Source organism: Apodemus sylvaticus, chromosome 22 (genome assembly GCF_947179515.1).
Source record: "Apodemus sylvaticus chromosome 22, mApoSyl1.1, whole genome shotgun sequence".
Taxonomy (NCBI): domain Eukaryota; kingdom Metazoa; phylum Chordata; class Mammalia; order Rodentia; family Muridae; genus Apodemus; species Apodemus sylvaticus.
In genome coordinates this window covers 55,050,763-55,070,848 of record NC_067493.1, presented here as the reverse complement: position 1 = coordinate 55,070,848, position 20,086 = coordinate 55,050,763, and the positions used below count along the sequence as shown (strand labels likewise).

The following is a 20,086-nucleotide window of genomic DNA, read 5'->3' as shown; positions in this document are numbered from 1 at the left end:
TGGCCTCCGCAGGGAGGCAGGCGCCCGGGTGAGTGCTGGCCGCTGTGAATGGGCATGGGCTTGGCAAGCCCCAAGGACAGTAACGGACATTTGTGAAATGATTTGTCTGTGCCAAGACCCTGTGAGCGAGCCCCTTCTCTCTTGGAAATCGCTCCGTGGAGCCTGAGCGTCTCGCGGATGCATATGAGGACCCAGAGTCGAGGAGTCTTTGGCTGGACCTGACCCCAGGCAGCCTGGCTCCCGCCCACGCTTTCCACAGAGATGCTTCCTCCTTGTTTGTCAACGTGAACCAAGCGCGTGGGAACTGGATGGGGCAGAGCCTTAGTGGTCTCGGGTGGTGGAGAAAGGGGGCTTGGAATTAGCTGCAAGTGACGGCAGTGTCGGGAGGCCGCCATCTTGTGTCCACGGCAGGACCCTCAGAGCCACTTATGTATTAGACAGAAATGTCTCCCCTGTACTGAGAAGCAGTCTTCTAGGAGGTGCAGAAGCGGGTTTATAAGTCACAGATTTAGTAAACGGCACTATTGAAAATCTATGAATTTTTAAAATCCAAACTCGAGTCTGTGAGATGGCTCAACGGGTACAAGTTCCTGCCAGCACGGATTGCCAAGATGTTATCTTCTGACCTCTATGCATGTGCTATGGCACAGGAACATGTACACACACACACACACACACACATACACTAAATGTAAAATAATTAAAATTGAGACCAAAACTCATAGCCTTTGTGATGCTTTGTACATGCTTGGCCCCAGAGAGTGAGTGGCTCTATTAGGAGGTGTGTCCTTGTCGGAATAGGTGTGGCCTTGTTGGAGTGGGTGTGGCCTTGTTGGAGTGGGTGTGGCCTTGTTGGAGGAGGTGTGTCACTGTGGGCATGGGCTTAAGACCCTCCTCACCCTAGCTGCCTGGAAGTGAGTATTCTACTAGCAGCCTTCAGATGAAGATGCAGAACTCTCAGCTCCTCCTGCACCATGCCTGACTGGATGCTGCTGTGCTCCCGCCTTGATGATAATGAACTGAACCTCTGAACCTGTAAGCCAGCCCCAATTAAATGTTGTCCTTATAAGAGTTGCCTTGGTCTTGGTGTCTGCTCACAGCAGTGAATCCTAGCTAAGGTAGCCTTCTCTCTCTCCTACAGGACCACATATATACAGGATTCACAGATAGATCTGAATCCTGGGTCTCAGTGGCACGAGATGCACACTCTTCTGAGAGAACCACAACTGAAGATGGCCATGAACTTTTAGGTCCATAAAACACTTCCCTGGGCCGTCAGGGGTCAAGTGCTTGCCTTGCGTGGTGGTCTGAGTGAGAACAGCTCCCAAAGGCTCATGTATTTGAAGGCTTGGATCCCAGTTGGTGGGACTTTTGGGAAGGATTAAGAGGCGTGGCCTTGTTGGAGGAGGGGGGTCACTGGGTGTGGACTTTGAGATTTCAAAAGCCCCTGCCATTCCCAGTTAGACCGCTCCGCCGCCTTGTGCTTGTGTGTTGCACGTTTTCAGTTACTGCTCCAGCACGGTGCCAGCCTGTCTGCTGACGTGGCTGATGCGAGGTCCAAGAAGGAATGAAGATGCAGAGAGTGAATGGGGGAGCGACACACACCCTGCCAACTGTGTGGAGCTCTCCCGGCCCAAGGCTACAGACGGGAGGAGACTGTCTCCACAGAGAGACCATCGGAGACCCCAGTGAGGTCTCATAAAGTAATATCAACTAAAAGGGGAGCCCTCATCCAAAGCCTTGGAGGTACCAAGCGAGGACTGTTGCAGGAGACCAGTGACATTGCAGAGGCCCCTCCCCTCCCCCACCTCATCTCCTAGCCCCTCCCCACAGCACCTCCCTCCTTTTGTAAGCCTTTTCCCCCTCCCCCTCCCCTACCTCTCCTCCATCCTTTCCTCCACCCTTCCCATCTCCTCCCCATCCCTCCCGCTATCCCCTCCCCTATCCTCATCTCCTCCCAAGCCCCACCCCTCTCCCCTCCCCTCCCCCACCAGCACTGAGAGTGTTTTGTTTCCCGTGAGGCAGGATCTCTCTGTGTAGCCCAGATGGAGCTCACACTTACTGCAATCCTCCTGCCTGCATCTTCTGCATGCTAGGGCTACTCATCCCACCCACCATGCCAATCACAGTTAAACCCGGCAGTGATCCCAGCAGAGCAGTGGATATGGAAGGCAGGCTGGGGAAGACTCCTGCCCGGCAGATAGAGACAGGGCCAGTTCCTCTAGAACAGCTGCTCTCCACCTGTGGGTTGGAACTTTTTTTTGTTTTGTTTTGTTTTGTTTTGTTTTGGTTTTCTGAGACAGGGTTTCCCTGTGTAGCCCTGGCTGTCCTGGAACTCACTCTGTACACCAGGCTGGCCTCGAACTCAGAAATCCACCTGCCTCTGCCTCCCGAGTGCTGGGATTACAGGCGTGCGCCACCACTGCCTGGCTGGGTCGCAACCTTTTAGGCAAACCTCTGTCTCCAAAAAATATTTATGTTATGATTGATAACAGTAACAAAATTACAGCTATGGAGTAGCCATGGAAATGATTTTATGGTTGGGGGTCACCACAACACGAGGAATGGTGTGAGAAGGTTGCAGCTTTAGGTGGTCAAGAACCCCTGCCCTAGGACACTAAACCTGATGTCACCTGCCATCCTTTGGCTGCTCTGGCCTCATGTAAGGGACACAAATTGGCTTCGAGGGCATCCCCCACCCCTCATGCACCTTCTTTAGCCCTTTCTCTGGACTGCACAGCCACGTCCCTCCCCTGCTAATGCCTCTGAGACCGCAGACCGCAACCCACCCATGCTGGGCCGCCCTATGGGGACTGCACCTCAGCGCCTCAGTGACAAGAGGAACCTTACTGTTTTCCTGCCGTACTGATCCGAGATGTTTCCCCAGAGTGTGGAACTGGACATCATGCCGATGAAGACCACCTGTGGGCAGACACACGGTTTCTGTGAGCAGCTCGGACAGAAGGGACCATCTCTGATGTCACACCCCAGAGTGCCCTGAGCAGATAACCTGCCACTGAGTGACATCCCTTTCTTTTTGGGACAGTGCCTGTTTGTGTTGTCTGAGCTGGCTTCAAACTCTCGATCCCCCTGCCTCAGCCTCCCGGAGCTAGGATTACAGGTGGGTACCATGACAGTCTGCTATAGACGGGTTCCCAACAATTGCACGGGGGAGGGGTGTGCCGTTCTTGTGCCCCATATCTCAGCTAAGGATGCTGAGGCTCAGTAAGGAAAGTCATGTGACCGGGCTCCTGCTGCTGTCGGTGTCTGGATTATGATGGACACGATGGCTCAGGACCTGGGGTTCTACAGCTTTCTTACAGCAGATAACAGGAATGGTAGTTACAGCACCCACGAGTTTTTTGTTTGTTTGTTTGTTTGTTTGTTTATTAAACAGGGCTTCTCTTTATAGCTCTGGCTGTCTTGGAACTCACCAGGCTGGTCTGAAAATCACAGAGACCCCCCTGCCTCTGCCCCTTGAGTGCTGGGGAGTAAAGGTGAGTTTGTGCTTTTGTTTTTGTTAGGGGAGGGCTTAGACTGTATAGCCCCAGTCAGCTGGTCTTTTTTATTTTTTCAAGACAGGGTTTCTCTGTGTAGCCCTGGCTGTCCTGGAACTCACTCTGTAGACCAGGCTGGACTCAAACTCAGAAATCTGCCTGCCTCTGCTTCCCAAGTGCTGGGATTAAAGGCGTGAGCCACCACCGCCCAGCTCAGCCAGCTGGTCTTGAACTTGAAATTCACTGGTCAGTTTTTGAGTGTGCAGAGCTGTGCATAGCTTCTCTGTCATAATCCTCCCCTTCCCCTTCCTCCTCCCACCTTCTCCCTCCTCCTCCCCTTCCCCTCCCCCTTCCTCCTCTTCCTCCTCCTCTTCCTCCTGCCCCTTACCCCCTTCCTCCCCTTCCTCTTTCTGCCTCTCTTCTCCTAGCCCTCCTCTTCTCCTACCACACTTTCTCTTCCTCCTCCTTTGTGTGTGAGACTTCTTCCTGATCTCTCTTATCCCGGCAATGAGAGGAATTCACAGAGCAGCAGAACTGCCCCCACAGGACAGAGAGGGTGTCTGCCCTGGCCCTGGCCCTTCAAGGGTCTCTAAGTCTTGGCTATGAGCAGAGACTGAGACCAGCAGGAAAAGGCAGCAGTGTGCTGCTCCCCGGGGAGGGCGGCGGGGGTGGGGTGGGGTGGGGCATGGGGTGTGGGGGGAGGGTGGGGGGTGGGAAGGTCTCTCATTTCCTAACACCGTCCCCGCCCCCCCCCCCCCCCATTTTTCACTCAGGCTGCTGGGCCTGACTCCCTCCTGCTAAGCTGTGACCTCACATCAACCGTGCTCTGCCGTCAATGGTGCTTCCCGAACAGTCAGCTGAAACTGCATAATGATTGCACTCATGGTGCTCTGGGAGCCATCACCTTAATAGCAGCTGGTCTTGGCCCCAGCTGGGCTGTGTGGCCTGGAGCAAGCAGCTCAACCTCTCTGTGCTTCCTTTCCTGCCCTGAGTAGCCGTTCCAGCACAGTTCCGAGGACTAAAGGGCCCAGTCGTACAAAGCCGTGCCGTGGTGGTTGGCGTCGATTGCAAACTTGACAGGTCTAGAATCCCCGCGGAGACTAGTCTGTGGGCACTACTGTGAAGGGTATGCACACCAGGCTGATGGATGTGGGAGGACGCATCCTGACACAGGTGGCACTGGATAAAGAGAGAGATCAGGGTACCCGAAATCATCTCTCTCTACTTCCTGCGGGAATGCCATGTGACCAGCTGCCTGGCACTCCTCGGTTGGGCCTTGTTCACTGAGAATGGTCAGATTGCATCTCTCCAGACCATCAGCCACATCAACATTGTCTCCCTTAAGTGGCTTCTTGTCAGGGTTACAGACAAGTAGCTAAGATGTGTGTGCACTGTATCCAACATGTATCCAGCCACATCCACCCTTGGCACATTAAGCTCTCGGGGAGTGTTAGCTACCGTGATCATGGCCCCCTTCCGTCCTCTCTGAATTCTCAGGGCCCAAAATGGAGGGTTCTGCCTCACTCTCCTTCAGAGCCTCGATCCTGAGAGCACGGAATCCCCCGTTTACTGAAAATCTTCTCCCCGCTAGGGGCCACATCTCCAGCCCTCACACCAGCTCACTGGGAGGAGGGCGGTGTCTCCCGCCCGCCCACAGCTGGGGAAGGTGAGGTTTGTACGGTGTGGGTGACATGGGCTGGTGCGTTCCAGACTTTCGGAAGTTGCCAAGGAGCTAAAGCACTGGATGGGTAGAGCTGGCTGCCAACCTGCTGGGTACATCACAGAGGAAGAGGGCCATGGGAAGCCGGCATCAGCGTTTCTGTCTGGGGTGACTGTGCCGGCAGGGCTTATGTCAGCTTGGCACAGCTACAGTCATGTTAGGAGAGGGAACCTCGGGTGAGAAAATGCCCCTACCATACTTACTGAGGGTAGGCAAGCCTGTGGTCTGTTTGTCCTTCCTTCCTCCCTCCCTCCCTCCCTCCCTCCCTCCCTCCTTCCCTCCCTCCTTCCCTCCCTCCCTTCCTTCCTTCCTTCCCTCCCTCCCTTCCTCCCTACTTCCTTCCTTCCTTCCTTCCTTCCTTCCTTCCTTCCTGTTATTTATTTTGGTGTTTCAAGATAAGGTTTCTTCAAGACAGGGTCTCCTTTTCTCTGTGTAGCCCTGACTGTCCTGGAACTCACTCTGTAGACCAGCTGACCTCGAACTCAGAAATCCACCTGCCTCTGCCTCCCGAGTGCTGTGGTACATTTTCTTGACTGGTGATTAATGTGGGAGGTGCTGGCTTGCCAGCTGTGGGTGACCACTGCCCGGTGACCTCGGTGCTATAGGAGAGGCAAACTAAGCAAACCTTGAGGAACACAAGAAGCCACACCCCTCCATGGCGTCTGCTCCTGCTCCTGCCTCCAGGTTCCCGCTTGGAGTTCCCGCCCCGACTTCCATCCCTGACCGTAAGCTGAAGTAAGGGTTGCTTTAGGTCCCGGTGGTCAGTAGAAAGCCAACAGGGACAGCTTGCTTGGTTTTTTTCTCTGCTGAGCCCGGGTGGGAGGCGACCATTCCACAGGACATGGGGGTGGGGATCTGTGAGCTGCGGGCCACCTACCGATGTCAGCAGTGCCACCTGCCAGCTGGGCAGTCGCCACTCGCAGTGCAGCTGGGGCGCCAGGATGCTGAGGATCATCATCTCCATGGCGTCCGCCATCTGCCGAGGAAGGACACCACACCGTGAGGGAGGCCACTGCGCACCCGCCTGACCAGGCACCCGCGTGGGAAAGCCCCTGGGACTGAACCAGCGACCCACGGGACAGCTATGTGCCGGGTATGTTTCCTGCCTTGTGTGTATGCTCACTTTCAAACTTCATTTTTAAATTTCACATTTATTTCTCTTACTGGGTGTTTTGCCTGCATGTGTGTCTGTAGAGCACGGGCTTGCAGTGCCGGCGAGGGCCAGAGCGTGTGGGATCCCCCTGGTATCAGAGTCATAGGCAGTCGTGCAGCACACATGGGTGCTGGGAATTGTGAGATTTGAACCTGGATCTTCTGGGTGAACAACCAGAACTCTTAAAAACTGGGCCATTTCTTCATTCTTTTTTTTTTTTAAAGATTATTTGTTTATTTATTTGTGTGTGTGTGTGTATATGCACACGCACACACATGTACACCCTCTCATTGGCCCCTTATGTGTTGGTTGGTTTGTTTCTTTCTTTCTTTTGTGAGACAGGTCTCATACTGTACCCCAGGCTGGCCTGAACTGTAATCTTGTTCCCACGTCCTGGACACGGGGATTACAGACATGTACCACGCTGGCCTGAACTGTAATCGTGTTCTCATGTCCTGGACACGGGGATTACAGACATGTACCACGCTGGCCTGAACTGTAATCTTGTTCCCATCTCCTGGACACGGGGATTACAGACATGTACCATGCTGGCCTGAACTGTAATCTTGTTCCCATCTCCTGGACACGGGGATTACAGACATGTACCACCAGGTACAGCTTTATTTGCTCATGTTTTTAAAAATCCAGGTCCTTGGGACAGTGAGATAGCTCAGAGATAGCCATGAATTTGACCCTTGGGATCCACATTTTAGAAGAAACAAACCATCTCCTGTCCCTGAAGTAGTCTTCTGACCATCACATATATGTTCACCAGGGTGAACACACACACACACACAAACACACATGCATACTCATATATACATATATACACAAGTACACACATATACACTTCTACACACACATATATACACACACAAACATACATACTCATATACACACATATATACATGTACACAGTTACACATTTATACATGCATATACACACATGCATACACAGACATACACAGATACAAATACACGCACACACAACATATACACATACATGTACACATTCACACAACACACACATACACATGCACATACAACATACATACTCACACACATACATGTTCACACTTATATACACATACACATTCCTATGCACATACACACACTCACATACATGCATACACATTCACACACAGTACACACATACATATACACACCTTTATATACACATACACACTTGTACACACATACACATACATGCACACATACACACAACATACATACACTCGTACATGCATACATACACACATGTGCACACACATGCACATACTCACACATGACATGTTCACACATACACTCACACACATACTCACACATGACATGTTCACACATACTCTCACACACATACATGCAAACACATTCACACACACACATACACACACACATACATGCACACACATTCACACACAGGTAGGTGTGCTCCCCCAGATGAACTGAGATAGTACCACGTGTCTCATAGCTGAGCACACATTTTCCCGGAGACAGACAGAATGGTCCTTTGTCTTTGGATGCCTGGTCATGTGTTCGTGGAGAATTGTCTGCATATTTAATGATACGAACACAATGTTTGAATATACCAGCACATATTACGGAGCCTCCTGTTACTAAGTGCCTTGATGCTACTGTATAACTAGACAGAGGACTGGGAAGTTAAAAACAGCCCCCACACAGGCCATGGGGCGTGTGGCCCGGTACAGGTCTGCTTCTACTTAGAGAAATCACTGTGAATCCATTCAGAAAACCATGTGCTTAGGACACGCCTCGCATCCCGCTCAGAGATGCAGCTGCATCTGGGTTAAAGGTCCGTGTAACCCCATGGCTAAGGAGTGTGAAGACCTTGAATCAGGACGCATTCCTTATTTCATTTTACTTTTTTCAATACTGGGGGTGGAGCCCCCAGTGTGTGCCTTGCTCACAGCTTGACAAACATGCCGAGTTGTACGCTGCTGAGCCCAGACGGGAGATGTTTTCTGTGTCTGTTTCCCTGGGCAGGGATATGCACCTGAAGCCCTCACCTGACAGGAGCCATGAGTCCCCAATCCGCTTCTCTAACGGGATGCCAACCATGTCCTCCTTCCTCCCAGCATGCACCTGGGCCATCACCCCACATTGGCTTTGCTGACTGGCGTTCAGGCAGAAGTTATATGTGGAGGGATAACTGTTACGCGTGTGGCCGTGGGCCCCATCTTAGCAGCAGGGGTCCTTGGGGTACACAAGGCGCTGTGCCCAGATACTTATTTACCCAAGCCAAGCCGGTGAGAACGGACAGCTTCCACTGAAATCTTCCAAACCCAATGGCTTCCACCGCATCTTCCACCATAAAAGTGTCTGGGAAGGAAAAGGTAGAGGAGAGGAGAGATTAATAACACATCTTGTACTTGTCATAGCGTCGCATCTGGGGTGGTCCCCAGACAGGCTAGTCAACCACAGGATGAGCATCATAACCATGACATCATCATCCTCACCATCACCATAATCACCATCATCTGCATCACCAACATCAGCACTGCTGTAACCCTTCTCAGTCAAGTGTTCACTGATGCAACTGTCACTTATTGTGATGTCACCAGACCTCCTGAAGTTCCAGCCTCTACTTCCGTGTCACCCTCCGGTACTCTGAGCCTCCCCAACTGCCCCTTCTCAAGAACTTTCTACGGCCAGCACGGAGGCCGGCAACCTGGGTGCCGGGCCGATGCCCGAGCCACCGGGCTTTCTCACCATCAGTGGGATTGGCAAACTCCTTGGGGACAGCCGCTCCATCGTCCAGCTCCACGGCTTCTAGGCCCACTCGGACCCCCTCGATCTGGACGTCATGCTCCCCGGAAGCTGCATCGTCCTCTGACCGAGCGCTCTCCCCCGTGCGGCGGAATTTCACCACCCTGGAGACGGAAGCAGGTGTGACCGGGATGGCCGGGGCACCCACCCGATGGCCTTGCTACAGGGCTTTCCCACCCGAGGCAGGTAATGGGCTCTCCTCACCGTCCGGAGCTCTGGGCTTTCGGACCTGGCATTTACGTCGAGTTTGGTGGGTGGGGGTGGGGCCCTGGAGTTCTGATCAGTTGACAGTTGGACAGTTGGGCTCTGCACAGAACCTGCAGCCGGTATTCTCACAGGCACGCCTGTGCCTTTGTTCTAGGCCTGGGTTCTGTTGTGACACAGGGTCACGCATTGCCTTACGGTTCCCAGAATCCATCGGCTGGCCGTTTCCTAGCGGTGGGGACAGTCGAGTCTTTATACAGACCGTGACACACCAGTCACCTAGCCTCGCAGGTCAACTGCCCTGCCTGTCTCAGAGCGTTGCCTCGGGGTGTGTCTTGGCACAGTGTGGGGCCACTTATTTGAGTCTCTGCCTCTGTCTGTGACACGGGCGAGGACTGGGTCATACTCGGGGCATCTGCAGGGAAGGCTCTGCGTTGATCTTTAGGGACCTGAAACTTTAAATTGGGAGCACTCACATGAAAATCCATATCTCTGGGTCTCTTGACTGAGGAGGGGACATCACTACATCCTGACCTTACCTTCCTTTTCTCTAAAATGGTCTCGAGCCCCAGAGAGCCCTCCTCTCTGTGCTCCTGGGGTCTTCTCCCCACTCCCCACTTTGCCCATTCGTCTGGCCACGAGGGCATTTAAGGGACTCCACAGGCCTCTGAGTTATGTCTCTCCTCAAACTTTGTATCCTCCCTTCCTCCCTCCCTCTGTTTTTATATTTTATAAAGACGGGGGTGGGGTCTCACTACGTAGCCCCAGGCTAGACTAGAACTTCAGAGCCCACCCCCAACTCAGCCTCCACAGGAGTAACAGCTGGGCCTCATCACCCCTGGTCCAGCCTGGGCTCTCTCTTGTCTCTGGGGGGGCGTGGCTTCTCTGAGAAGCTGTCTCTTCACCTGAAGCTCAGAGCAGAGCGAGCCGGCTCCTTACAGCCTCCTCCCACTCAGACCCTCGAGGCCCCTGCCCTCAGTCAGCCCAGGTCGGAGGTCATAGCACCTCAGTCGGGTGAGCTCTGCCTCCCAGCCCCCGGGTAGAGAGCTGAGCAGTGTGAGACTCTGTGTGGAGGCTCCTCCTGCCTGCGACTGAAAGATCGCAAACAACAGAGCAGCCAAGCAAGCACTAGAGAGCAAATGGACCCGCTGTTTAAAGAGGCAGAGGAGTGGGCAAGCCTAGTACAAACTTGAGGATGAAGCCTCAGAACCTGCAGCCTTAGTAGTGAGCTTGGAAGGGGGTGATGATGGTGGTGGTGGTGATGATGATGTTGATACAGTCTCATGTAGCCCAGGCTGGCCCCGGCGTCATCACACAGCTGAGGATAACTCTGAACTTCAGATTTCCCAGCCTCTCCCTCCAAGTTCTGGGATGCTCAGTATGTGACACTGTGCTCTGTCTATGCTGGGACTCAAAGCCAGGGCTGTCACATTCCGGGCGAGTGCGCCCCTGACTGACCATCTTGTGGTGTTCAAGTCTTGAACGCTCAACTATGGAGCCGCACCGTGTTCAGGCATGGAATGTGTTTTCTTTTAGAAGCGGAGGGAGGCTGCCCCACTTGGGAAGCTTCTAGAACACACACACATGCCGGATTACAGAGGACAGCCAGAACCTGCAGCCTTAGTAGTGAGCTTGGAAGGGGGGGCCGAAGGCAGGGCTGGGTGGCTCAGGTGGAAGCCTGCGGCTGACGGTTCTGTCTCCAGCATTCCGTGGGAGCAGTGGGACCAGTGTGCTCTGTGCAGCCTGGCCGGCATTGTCTGCCTGCTCAGTTTGTGTGGTGGCTGATTTGTGACGTTGCCGTTATCACCGCTTTACAGATGGGAACAGTGAGGCCCTGAAGTCATGTGACATGCCCATGGACACACAACTGCAGAGGCATGGAACCAGAGTTCCGTCCCCAATGTGTCTGGCTCAACGTCTCCTGTTGTAGGCACACTGGAAGCCTGGCTCTCCGCACGTCCGTCCCCCCAATTACCTCCATGGACTCCAAACCTTTGTCAAAAATTCTTTGGGCAGAACTATTTGAGCATATAAAACATACAAAAATCCCCTTTCTCCTTTCCACTCAACCGATCCGAAGGCCGAACCAAGAGTTACCAACAGCTCTGAGGTCATACGTGCCTCGGTATTCAAGTTAACCCCTGAAACACCCTAAAAAGGGGCCTGTCATTGCCCCCACCCCCGAGGCTGTTTACATCATGACATGTGTGCTGTGGTGACAGTGTCGAGTTTTCCAGAACAATCAGAGCTCCATTTATTTATTTTTTTTAAAGATTTATTTATTTTTATATGTGAGTACACTGTAGCTGTCTTAGACACATCAGAAGAAGGCATCAGGTCTCATTACAGATGGTTGCGAGCCACCATGTGGTTGCTGGGGATTGAACTCGGGACCCCTGGAAGAGCAGTCAGTGCTCCTAACTGCTGCACCATCTCTCCAGCCCCAGAGCTTCATTTTTTTTTCCTCCCTCCTGCTCTGTTTTGATGATATAAGATGTCCATAGCATGGCCCTGGCCACCCCAACCGATTTAAGGGTCCCGCTCTGCAGCCGGCGCCCCCATCTCTGGACCCGGTTCATCTTTACACCTGTCCCCTTGAGCCCCGGCTCCCCATGGCTCGCGCACCCAGCACCATTCTCCTTGTCTGCAAATCTGAGGGCCCCAGCGAGGAAGTGAACCAGTAAGCCGTTAGTGCTGCTCTTTTTCAGTCCTTGGAATCGAATCTAGGGCCTTGTGCACCTAAGAGGCAAACACCAAATCGCTGAGATACGCCTGTTGCTTTTTTTACTTTTGAATTGGTCAGTTTCACTAAGATACCCAGGCTAGCCCTAAACTCACTCGATAGCCAAGGCTAGCCTTGAGTGGATGATCCTCCTGCCTCAGCTTCCTGAATGGCTGAGGTTACTGCCTGAACCCTCCCAAGTCCAGCTCCCCACTGAAGGCTGAGTGATGATCCATCAGATGGACATACGGCAGTTTGTCTGTTCGCCGGCTGACAGAGCCTTGGCTGCTCCCGTCTGTTGTTCCTTGTGAAGAAAGCTGCGACAAACACGGCTTTATAGGTTTCTGAGTCCATGATTTTACCTCTTTGGGGCTAAAAACTGATAAATGTTTAAAATTTTGAGTTATCTCCAGAGCGACTCAGAACTCCCACGGGTTCCTGTTTATGCCGGCGTTTGCCTGTCCTCGCCCGTTCCTGTTTATGCGGACAGCGGACCGGAGCGCTGTAGCAGCCCCACTGGGGCTTTCGGTTGCTTATTTATTTATTTATTTATTTATTTATTTATTTATTTATTTATTTATTTATTTATTTATTTGAGACAGGGTTTCTCTGTGTAGCCCTGGCTGTCCTGGACTCACTCTGTAGCCCAGGCTGGCCTCGAACTCAGAAATCTGCCTGCCTCTGCCTCCCAAGTGCTGGTTCGGTTGCTTTTTTAAGTAGAGATTTAAAATTTTAAATCACATCTGTGTGAGCACTCACACCTGGAGATCGGAGGATGAATTCCAGGAGTCCTACCTCTCTCCTTCCACCACATAGAAGGACCGGGCATCAAACTCAGGCTGTCAGGAGCGTGGCAGGAGCCCTTTCCTCTGAGCCACCTCGCTGGCCTTCGCGGGCATTGAGTGAGCTTTCCAGGGCTCCCCGGATGCCAGCTTAGGAGCGATGTGTATTCTCACTGTGTGTCCTTCAGTCTCTCCCAAGTCGCCCGTTCTGGCCTCAAACTCACCATCCTCCTGCCTCAGCTCCTGGTATGCCAGGGATATGAGTCTCGTGTCAGCTTCCTGATGTTCTAACTTGTTCTGGGCAGCAGACTCCTTTTTTTTTTTTTTTGTAAAGATTTATTTATTTATTATTATATGTCTTCAGATACACCAGAAGAGGGCATCAGATCCCATTACAGATGGTTGTAAGCCACCATGTGGTCGCTGGGATTTGAACTTTGGTCCTTCTGAAGAGCAGTCAGTGCTCTTAACCTCTGAGCCCTCTCTCCAGCCCACAAACATTTTCTTGAGTCCACCACAAGCTTTTCCACTGGAATGTGTGATCATTAGATGCAGGAAGGTTTGGGTTTTTTGTTTGTTTGTTTCTTTGTTTTGGTGATGTGGCTAACGTCTGGCTTTGTTTTTTATTGCTTGTGTCTTTGTCAAGTCCAGAACAGTCACCACTGGACCCTGGACCCAAGGTCATGAAGTAATCTCCTGTTTTCTTCTAACTGTTCATGTGCACATGCATGTGTGTGTGCACACGTGTCCAAGCTCATGTGCATGCATGTTCATATATGCATATCACGACATACTCATGGAGGTCAGAAGACAACTTGCAGGAGTCACTTCTGTCTGTCCCCCGTGTGAGTCCCTGAGACTGAACTCAGGTCACCAGGCTTAGCAGCAAGCACCTTTTCCCACTGAGCCACATTGCCAGCCCCTCTACTAAAGGCTTATGGGTTTTGTCTTTGAGGAGCTTGGAGTTGATTTTTGCAGATGGCGTAAGTCCCTTCTCTGTTAGGCGGTTATGCGGCCTTGTGGACAGCCAGGCTTCCCAGGGCTTCTGCTGGCTGTGCACTTCTCTGAACTGTGCGTCGAGGTGAGTGTCATACAGGTCTGACCCGCAGAGCTTTGTAGCAAGTACTTTTTAAAATTATTTTTGCAAACTAATTTTGATAATCAGGGCCCTTACGGCATCTGTGGGGTTTTGTGTCCTGGTGTCCTCCGAGTCTCTGTGTGAATTCTAAGATGGATTTTCTCATTTCTGGAAAGGAGGCAAAGTGGATTTCTGGGGCCAGTGATTTACTGAGAAAGTGTCCTTCAGAGAGCACCTGGACTGGGGGACGGCGAGGGAAGTGGCAGAAGACTCCACCCGGTCCCTAGGGAAGCTGTAGCATGGACAGACCCCACCCAGAGGCATGGGGACCCACGCACGGGCCAGTCTTTGGCTATAGCACCTCTGGTTCAAAAGCTGTGGCTTCCAGGCTGGATGGAGGCCTTTGGACATGCGTGGTCCTTCACGGGAGGGACCCTCTAAGCAGCCAGCACTGGTAACAGCTTGGCAGAAGCTAGCCCAGGAGGGGACCTGCGTCCCTTATAAATAAGGTGATTCTGAGGCGCTGCGCAAAAGTGAAGTTGTCAGTAGCACCCAAGTCAGTGCCAAGCCGCACAGCTAGTGAGAAGTAGAAGCTTGCTGGAAGTCAGTAGCTGCGTGAGGTCCTGCTGGTGTGCATGTGCTAGTGCGCTGTGTGTGTGCACATGTAGATGTGTGTGTATGTGTGTATGTATGTGTATGAGTGTGTGTGTATGAGTGTGCAAATGAGTGTATGTGCATATGTGTGCACGCATGGGTTTGTTTTCATGTGTGTGCACATGTGTGCATGAGTGTGTAAATGTGCATGTGTGTACATGTGTGTGTATGTGTGCACATGTGTGTCCATGTGGCAGGTGTGTATATTGCATGCATAAATGTGTGTATGTGAATGAGCATGTGTGCATATGTATATGTATGCACGGGTATGTGTTCATGTGTGTGCGCATGTGTGCATGTGTGTTCATGCATGCTTGTGCTTGCATATAGAAACAAGAGGTCCATATCATATGTCTTTCTGTATTGTTCTCCACATTGCTTTTAATGCCTTTTTGAGATCTTATTTTTACTCTATATATGTTGGTATTTTCCCTGCATTTATGTCACATGCATGCAGTACCGGTGGAGGCCAGAAGAGGGCACCAGAGCCCTGGGACTGGAGTTAAAGATGGTTGTGAGCCTCCCTGTGGGTGCTTGGAACTGAACCTGGGTACTCTAGAAGAGCAGCCAGTGGCTCTAACCACTGAGACACCTCCCCTACCCTTGCACCTTCTTTTCTGGTGATGATCCCTCAGTGAATCTGGAGTTCACGGCTGATCAATGCCCCAGGCATTTATCTGCCTGACTCTGCTTCCTGGCACTAGGATTATAAGTGCACAGTTTATAGGATATGGGGGCTGGGGCTCACACTCAGGTCTACAGCTTGCATGGCAAGCACTTTACAGCTACAGCCATTCCCCTTCACCCCCAACCTCTGATAACCCTAATTTTTAGAAAAGTCAACTTCTGTTACCTTGACAAGCAACCTGTGAGTTAGATTCCAGTTCAGCCATTTGTTCACAGTGTCCTGAGGGACAAGGGACTTGCCCTGGACCACGCGGGCTAAGGGAGCTGAGCTTCTGGCCTGGCTTTCTGTGCCATCACAGCCCTTGGTTGGAGTCACTTGGCCCCCAGTTAGTGTCACCCTGAGCATGTACACGTGGCGAGGCCTGAGCTGGGTGGGTCTGAGTGGGCAGGCTACTGGCCATGCTCACACAGTGCCGTGCACTCTAGAGCCAGAATCCAAGCACACAGCTCAGTTCCGTGTGACCTCCCCAGCCTGTCACCATGGCCCAGGGGTCGCCAGAACCCTCAAGCTGTTTACAGTATAAATGCCGGTTCATGGGGACTGAAAATTTTCATTTTAAAATACTTGGGAGATTCTTGGAATCAGACAAATATTTGTTCTTTCTGGGACCCTTTACCGTGAAGCAGGGCTTCCAGGGACACAGCCAAAGAACCTCCAGGTGCCCTGTGGCTGAGCAGGTTGTCCCCGGCTTACCCTCTGCCCAGGAGGCCAAGGACACAGGCCTCTGGCCAGTGTCCCACCAGTCTGGAACTGAAGTGTCCTGTGCAACTAGACAGCCGGTGTCCATTATCAGCAAAGGAAGGAGAGGAGATAAACTGCCTTCGACGGGGACACAGCAGAGAGTGTGTTTGTGGGAGAACTTGGGGACGGGCGCTGACGTAGACCACAGAGGTCTTTGGAACGAGGACCACGCCGAAAACTGGCTTTTATGCGTCCCGTCTCGATTGAAGCCACTCGATTGGTCACGAGTGGACTAAGGATGCTGGTGATGGATTGGGTAAACAGGCTCTACAAAGGCCTGAGTGTTTAGGAGCCAGTGTGTCCCTGGACAGCTGGCCTGAGCCGGCTGCAGCCTGCCATGACTGAACTATGAAGCCCCCCCCCCCCAGCTACTAACACAGGCTACAGGGCACACAGAATCTCCCCACCCGGATGAAGGAGCCAATCGAAGAGCACTCGAGAATCTGGCACGTGTTTGCCATGCCCAGAGCCCGGGCAATCCGGAGAGACCGAGGGCATGTTGGCGGTTGCTAGGAGCCAGGCCATTGCTAGGCAACAGGGAGGGACTTCTAAGTGGGGACCAGGCTCCCATTTGGGGTGAGAGGGACAGAGCTTTGGGATACCTAGAATGTCACTGAGTTTTACACTTGAAAATAGTTTTAAAAAACAAATTTTGCATTATATTTATTCTCCTGAAATGAGCACAGCCTACCTGAGCTCTTAACTCAGGCTGGAGAAACGTCTGTTCATTTATCTGACAAATATTTATGGACTGCACGGGCCCAAAGGACACTTCTGGCTTTATAAAAGGCGAAGGAGAAACGGGTGATCTAACCAATCATAGTCACCCTACCTCAGGAGGGGCTCACAGCACAAAGCCAGATAGCTGGCCCTGTGTGAGAGTGCACCTGAAGTCCCAGCCATTAGGAGAAACAGGGCAACCCGGACAGAGCAGTGAGACCCCATCTCAAAAACCCAAACCCATTCACCCCCCACCATGTGTCCATTTGCTTATGTGTGCATGTATGTGTACATGTATGTGAATGTGTGTGTGTGCATGCGTGTATATGTGTGTTTATTATAGTAGCCACAGAAAATGAAAATGTAATTTGTTGGGCTGGAGAGATGGCTCAGTGGTTAAGAGCACTGACTGCTCTTCTAGAGGTCCTGAGTTCAATTCCCAGTAACCACATGGTGGCTCACAACCACCTGTAATGGGGTCCGATGCCCTCTTCTGGTGCGTCTGAGAAGAGTGACCATGTACGCACATACATGAAATAAATAAACACATCTTTAAAAAGAAAGAAAGAAATGTAATTTGTTGGAGACGGGTCCAGTTTAATTTCTTTTGCTGTGATAAAAAATCCCTGAGGAAAAGCAACTCTGGAAGACGGGGTTCGTTTTAGCTCATAGTCTCAGGCCGTGGTCCAGGATTTGGGGGAATCCGGCAGGAACTCCAGACAGCTAGTGCACACGGTACCCACAGTCGGGAGCAGACAGAGATGAACACACACGTGCTCCCTTGCTCCTCCCCTACACAGCTCAGGTCCCCCTGACTAAGGAAGGAGTGGTGCTGCCAACAGTGGGCAGGGTCTTTGCACACTAATATGACAGCCACCACAACCGTGCCAATCCAGTGTAGACAACGCACCATTGAGAGACTCTTCCCTAGCGACTCTACGTTGTGTCAAGTTTACAATTACAGTTGACCACTGCAGGGAGGAAAAGGAGTATATGTAAATGTAAATATGAATGTAAATATATTTACATATGTATTTATTAATCAGTTTGGAGATAAGGGGACTATCAGCAGACCACCCCTGAATCTGTAGTCTGGGGCCTCCTAACTCCCTGCACATCCTCTCCGTAAGGACTCCTTACCTCTGGGACTAACAACATTGACAAGTAAAACCTTTGGGGACTGTAGCCACGTGGAGTCATTCTGCTGACAGTTCATCCTTAGGATCCAAACGTGCAAACAATGCTTGCTGTGATGACCATGTGGCTGACAAAGCTCGTCCCGTGTCTGTGAGGTACTTAACCTTTTTCTTTTCTTTTCTTTTCTTTTCTTTTCTTTTCTTTTCTTTTCTTTTTTCTTTTTTTTCCGTTTTTTCAAGACAGGGTTTCTCTGTGTAACCCTGGCTGTCCTGGAACTCACTCTATAGACCAGGCTGGCCTCGAATTCAGAAATCCACCTGCCTCTGCCTCCCAGAGTGCTGGGATCACAGGCGTGCGCCACCACCGCCTGGCTTCTCGTTTTTTTTTTTTGTTTTTTTTTTTTGTTGTTGTTGTTGTTGTTGTTTTTAAGATTTATTTATTTCATGTATGTGAGTACACTGTAGCTGTCTTCAGACAGACCAGAAGAGGGCGTCAGATCTCATTACGGATGGTCGTGAGTCACCATGTGGTTGTTGGGACTTGAACTCAGGACCTCTGGAAAAGCAGTCAGTGACCTTAACTACTGAGCCATCTCTCCAGCTCTTGACCTTCTTTTTCACAAAGGGAGCTACCCTCAGAGCTGGCAGTTCACCCCGTGTCACACAGCAAGTGGCGTACCTAGGTCTTATTTGCCATCTCCCGAGTTTCCATTCTCAGACTTGTCTCTTCCAGGCTCACCTGCCTCTGCCTCCCAAGTGCTGGGATTAAAGGCGTGCGCCACCACAGCCCGGCCCATACAACAATCTTAAAAGCATCACACTAGGAGAACAAGCCAGACATAGGACAAGCACTTCCTGATTCTGTTTTTATGAGGGGACCAGGAAAGGTGACTTCAGAGGTAAAACATCAGTCGAGCAATGGATAGCAGGTACTGGAAGGAGGAGGATGGTTTTGTCTTTTGGTTCATGTGCGTGTCACTTGTAGCTCAAGGACCAGTGTTTAAAGAGTAAGGAGTATCAGAAGAGGAAGGACACTAAACTTTGGGGAGGGCTGAGGAGGTGGCGCACGCCTGTAATCCCAGCACTCGGGAGGCAGAGGCAGTCGGATTTCCGAGTTCGAGGCCAGCCTGGTCTACAGAGTGAGTTCCAGGACAGGCAGGGCTACACAGAGAAACCCTGTCTCGAAAAACAAAAACAAAAAAAACAAAAAAAACAAACAAAAAAAAAAAAAGATGTCCTGCCGGGCAGTTGATCAGAGCTGTGCAAAGGTGTGAGATGCAGGTGATGGGCTCTCAGATTTCAAAGATGCTGGGATCCAGGAATCCAGCGTGGTTCATACTGGAAGATAGTGAGAGACGAAGAGTGACCAGAGGGGGGGCTGTGTAGGTGCCAGGGGACTGTGGTCAGACGGGGCTCTGGGGTAGAAGGTGGGCGCTTTCCTTCAGACTGACGTGTCTACCTCTGCATTCTTCTGGTCTCCTGAGGAGACACCTGTTAGTCAGGAGACTCGGATCCCAGTCACACACAAACAGCACCTTAACCTTGTCCCGGGTGCCCGTGTTGTTTGGCACTGGGGTCCCTGGAATCTGAGTAGAGCAAGACACTGCAATTCAAGCAACAGAAACTGCCAGGGTCACTGACAAACGGCCTGGCCTGGTCTCCTTCAGAGCCAGCCTGAGATCCTCTTTATTTTTATGATTTATTTTTATTTTATGTGCATTAGTGTTTTGCTGTCATGTATGTCTGTGTGAGGGTGTCCGGTCCCCTGGAACTGGAATTACAGACAATTGTGAGCTCCCATGTGGGTGGTGGGAATTGAACCCCAGTCCTCTGGAAGAGCAGCCAGTGTTCTTAACTGTAGAGCCAACTGTCCAGACCCCTGGAGGAGCCTCTCAGATTGCTGTGGTTGGGCAGGGACCTCTCTGATCAGTAGCTGAGGTTCTAATGTGAAAGAGGAAACCCTTGGTTGGTCTGGACCCAGAGAACAGAGGACAAACGGGGTGTATAAGGATGGAGACAGGCTGCAAGCCCATGTGAGGAGGTTCCTTAGCCGCCAGAAACGAGGGGGTGGCAGATTCAGCAGAAGCCGTCTAGATAGGCTGGGGCCCACGTGACCGGATCAAGGGCCTACTTAGATATTCATGCTTTGCCACAGTGGGCCAGAGAAGCCTGAGGAGTGTAGCCTCATTCATAAGAGGTTCCAGTTG

General features: G+C 51.6%; 1 protein-coding gene across 1 annotated transcript in view; it reads right to left on the bottom strand.

Annotated features, from left to right (window-relative positions):
- Svop (SV2 related protein) overlaps positions 1-9,390 on the bottom strand; it is a 42,878-nt gene extending 33,488 nt beyond the window's left edge. The window contains exons 1-5 of the mRNA XM_052169152.1: positions 9,359-9,390; positions 9,098-9,258; positions 8,622-8,707; positions 6,095-6,193; positions 2,851-2,922 (exon numbers count right to left, since the gene is read on the bottom strand). Of these exons, the coding sequence (XP_052025112.1) occupies positions 2,851-2,922; positions 6,095-6,193; positions 8,622-8,707; positions 9,098-9,258; positions 9,359-9,390 (450 nt within the window). The remainder of the gene's footprint in view (positions 1-2,850; positions 2,923-6,094; positions 6,194-8,621; positions 8,708-9,097; positions 9,259-9,358) is intronic.
- Between the last annotated feature and the right edge of the window lie 10,696 nt (positions 9,391-20,086).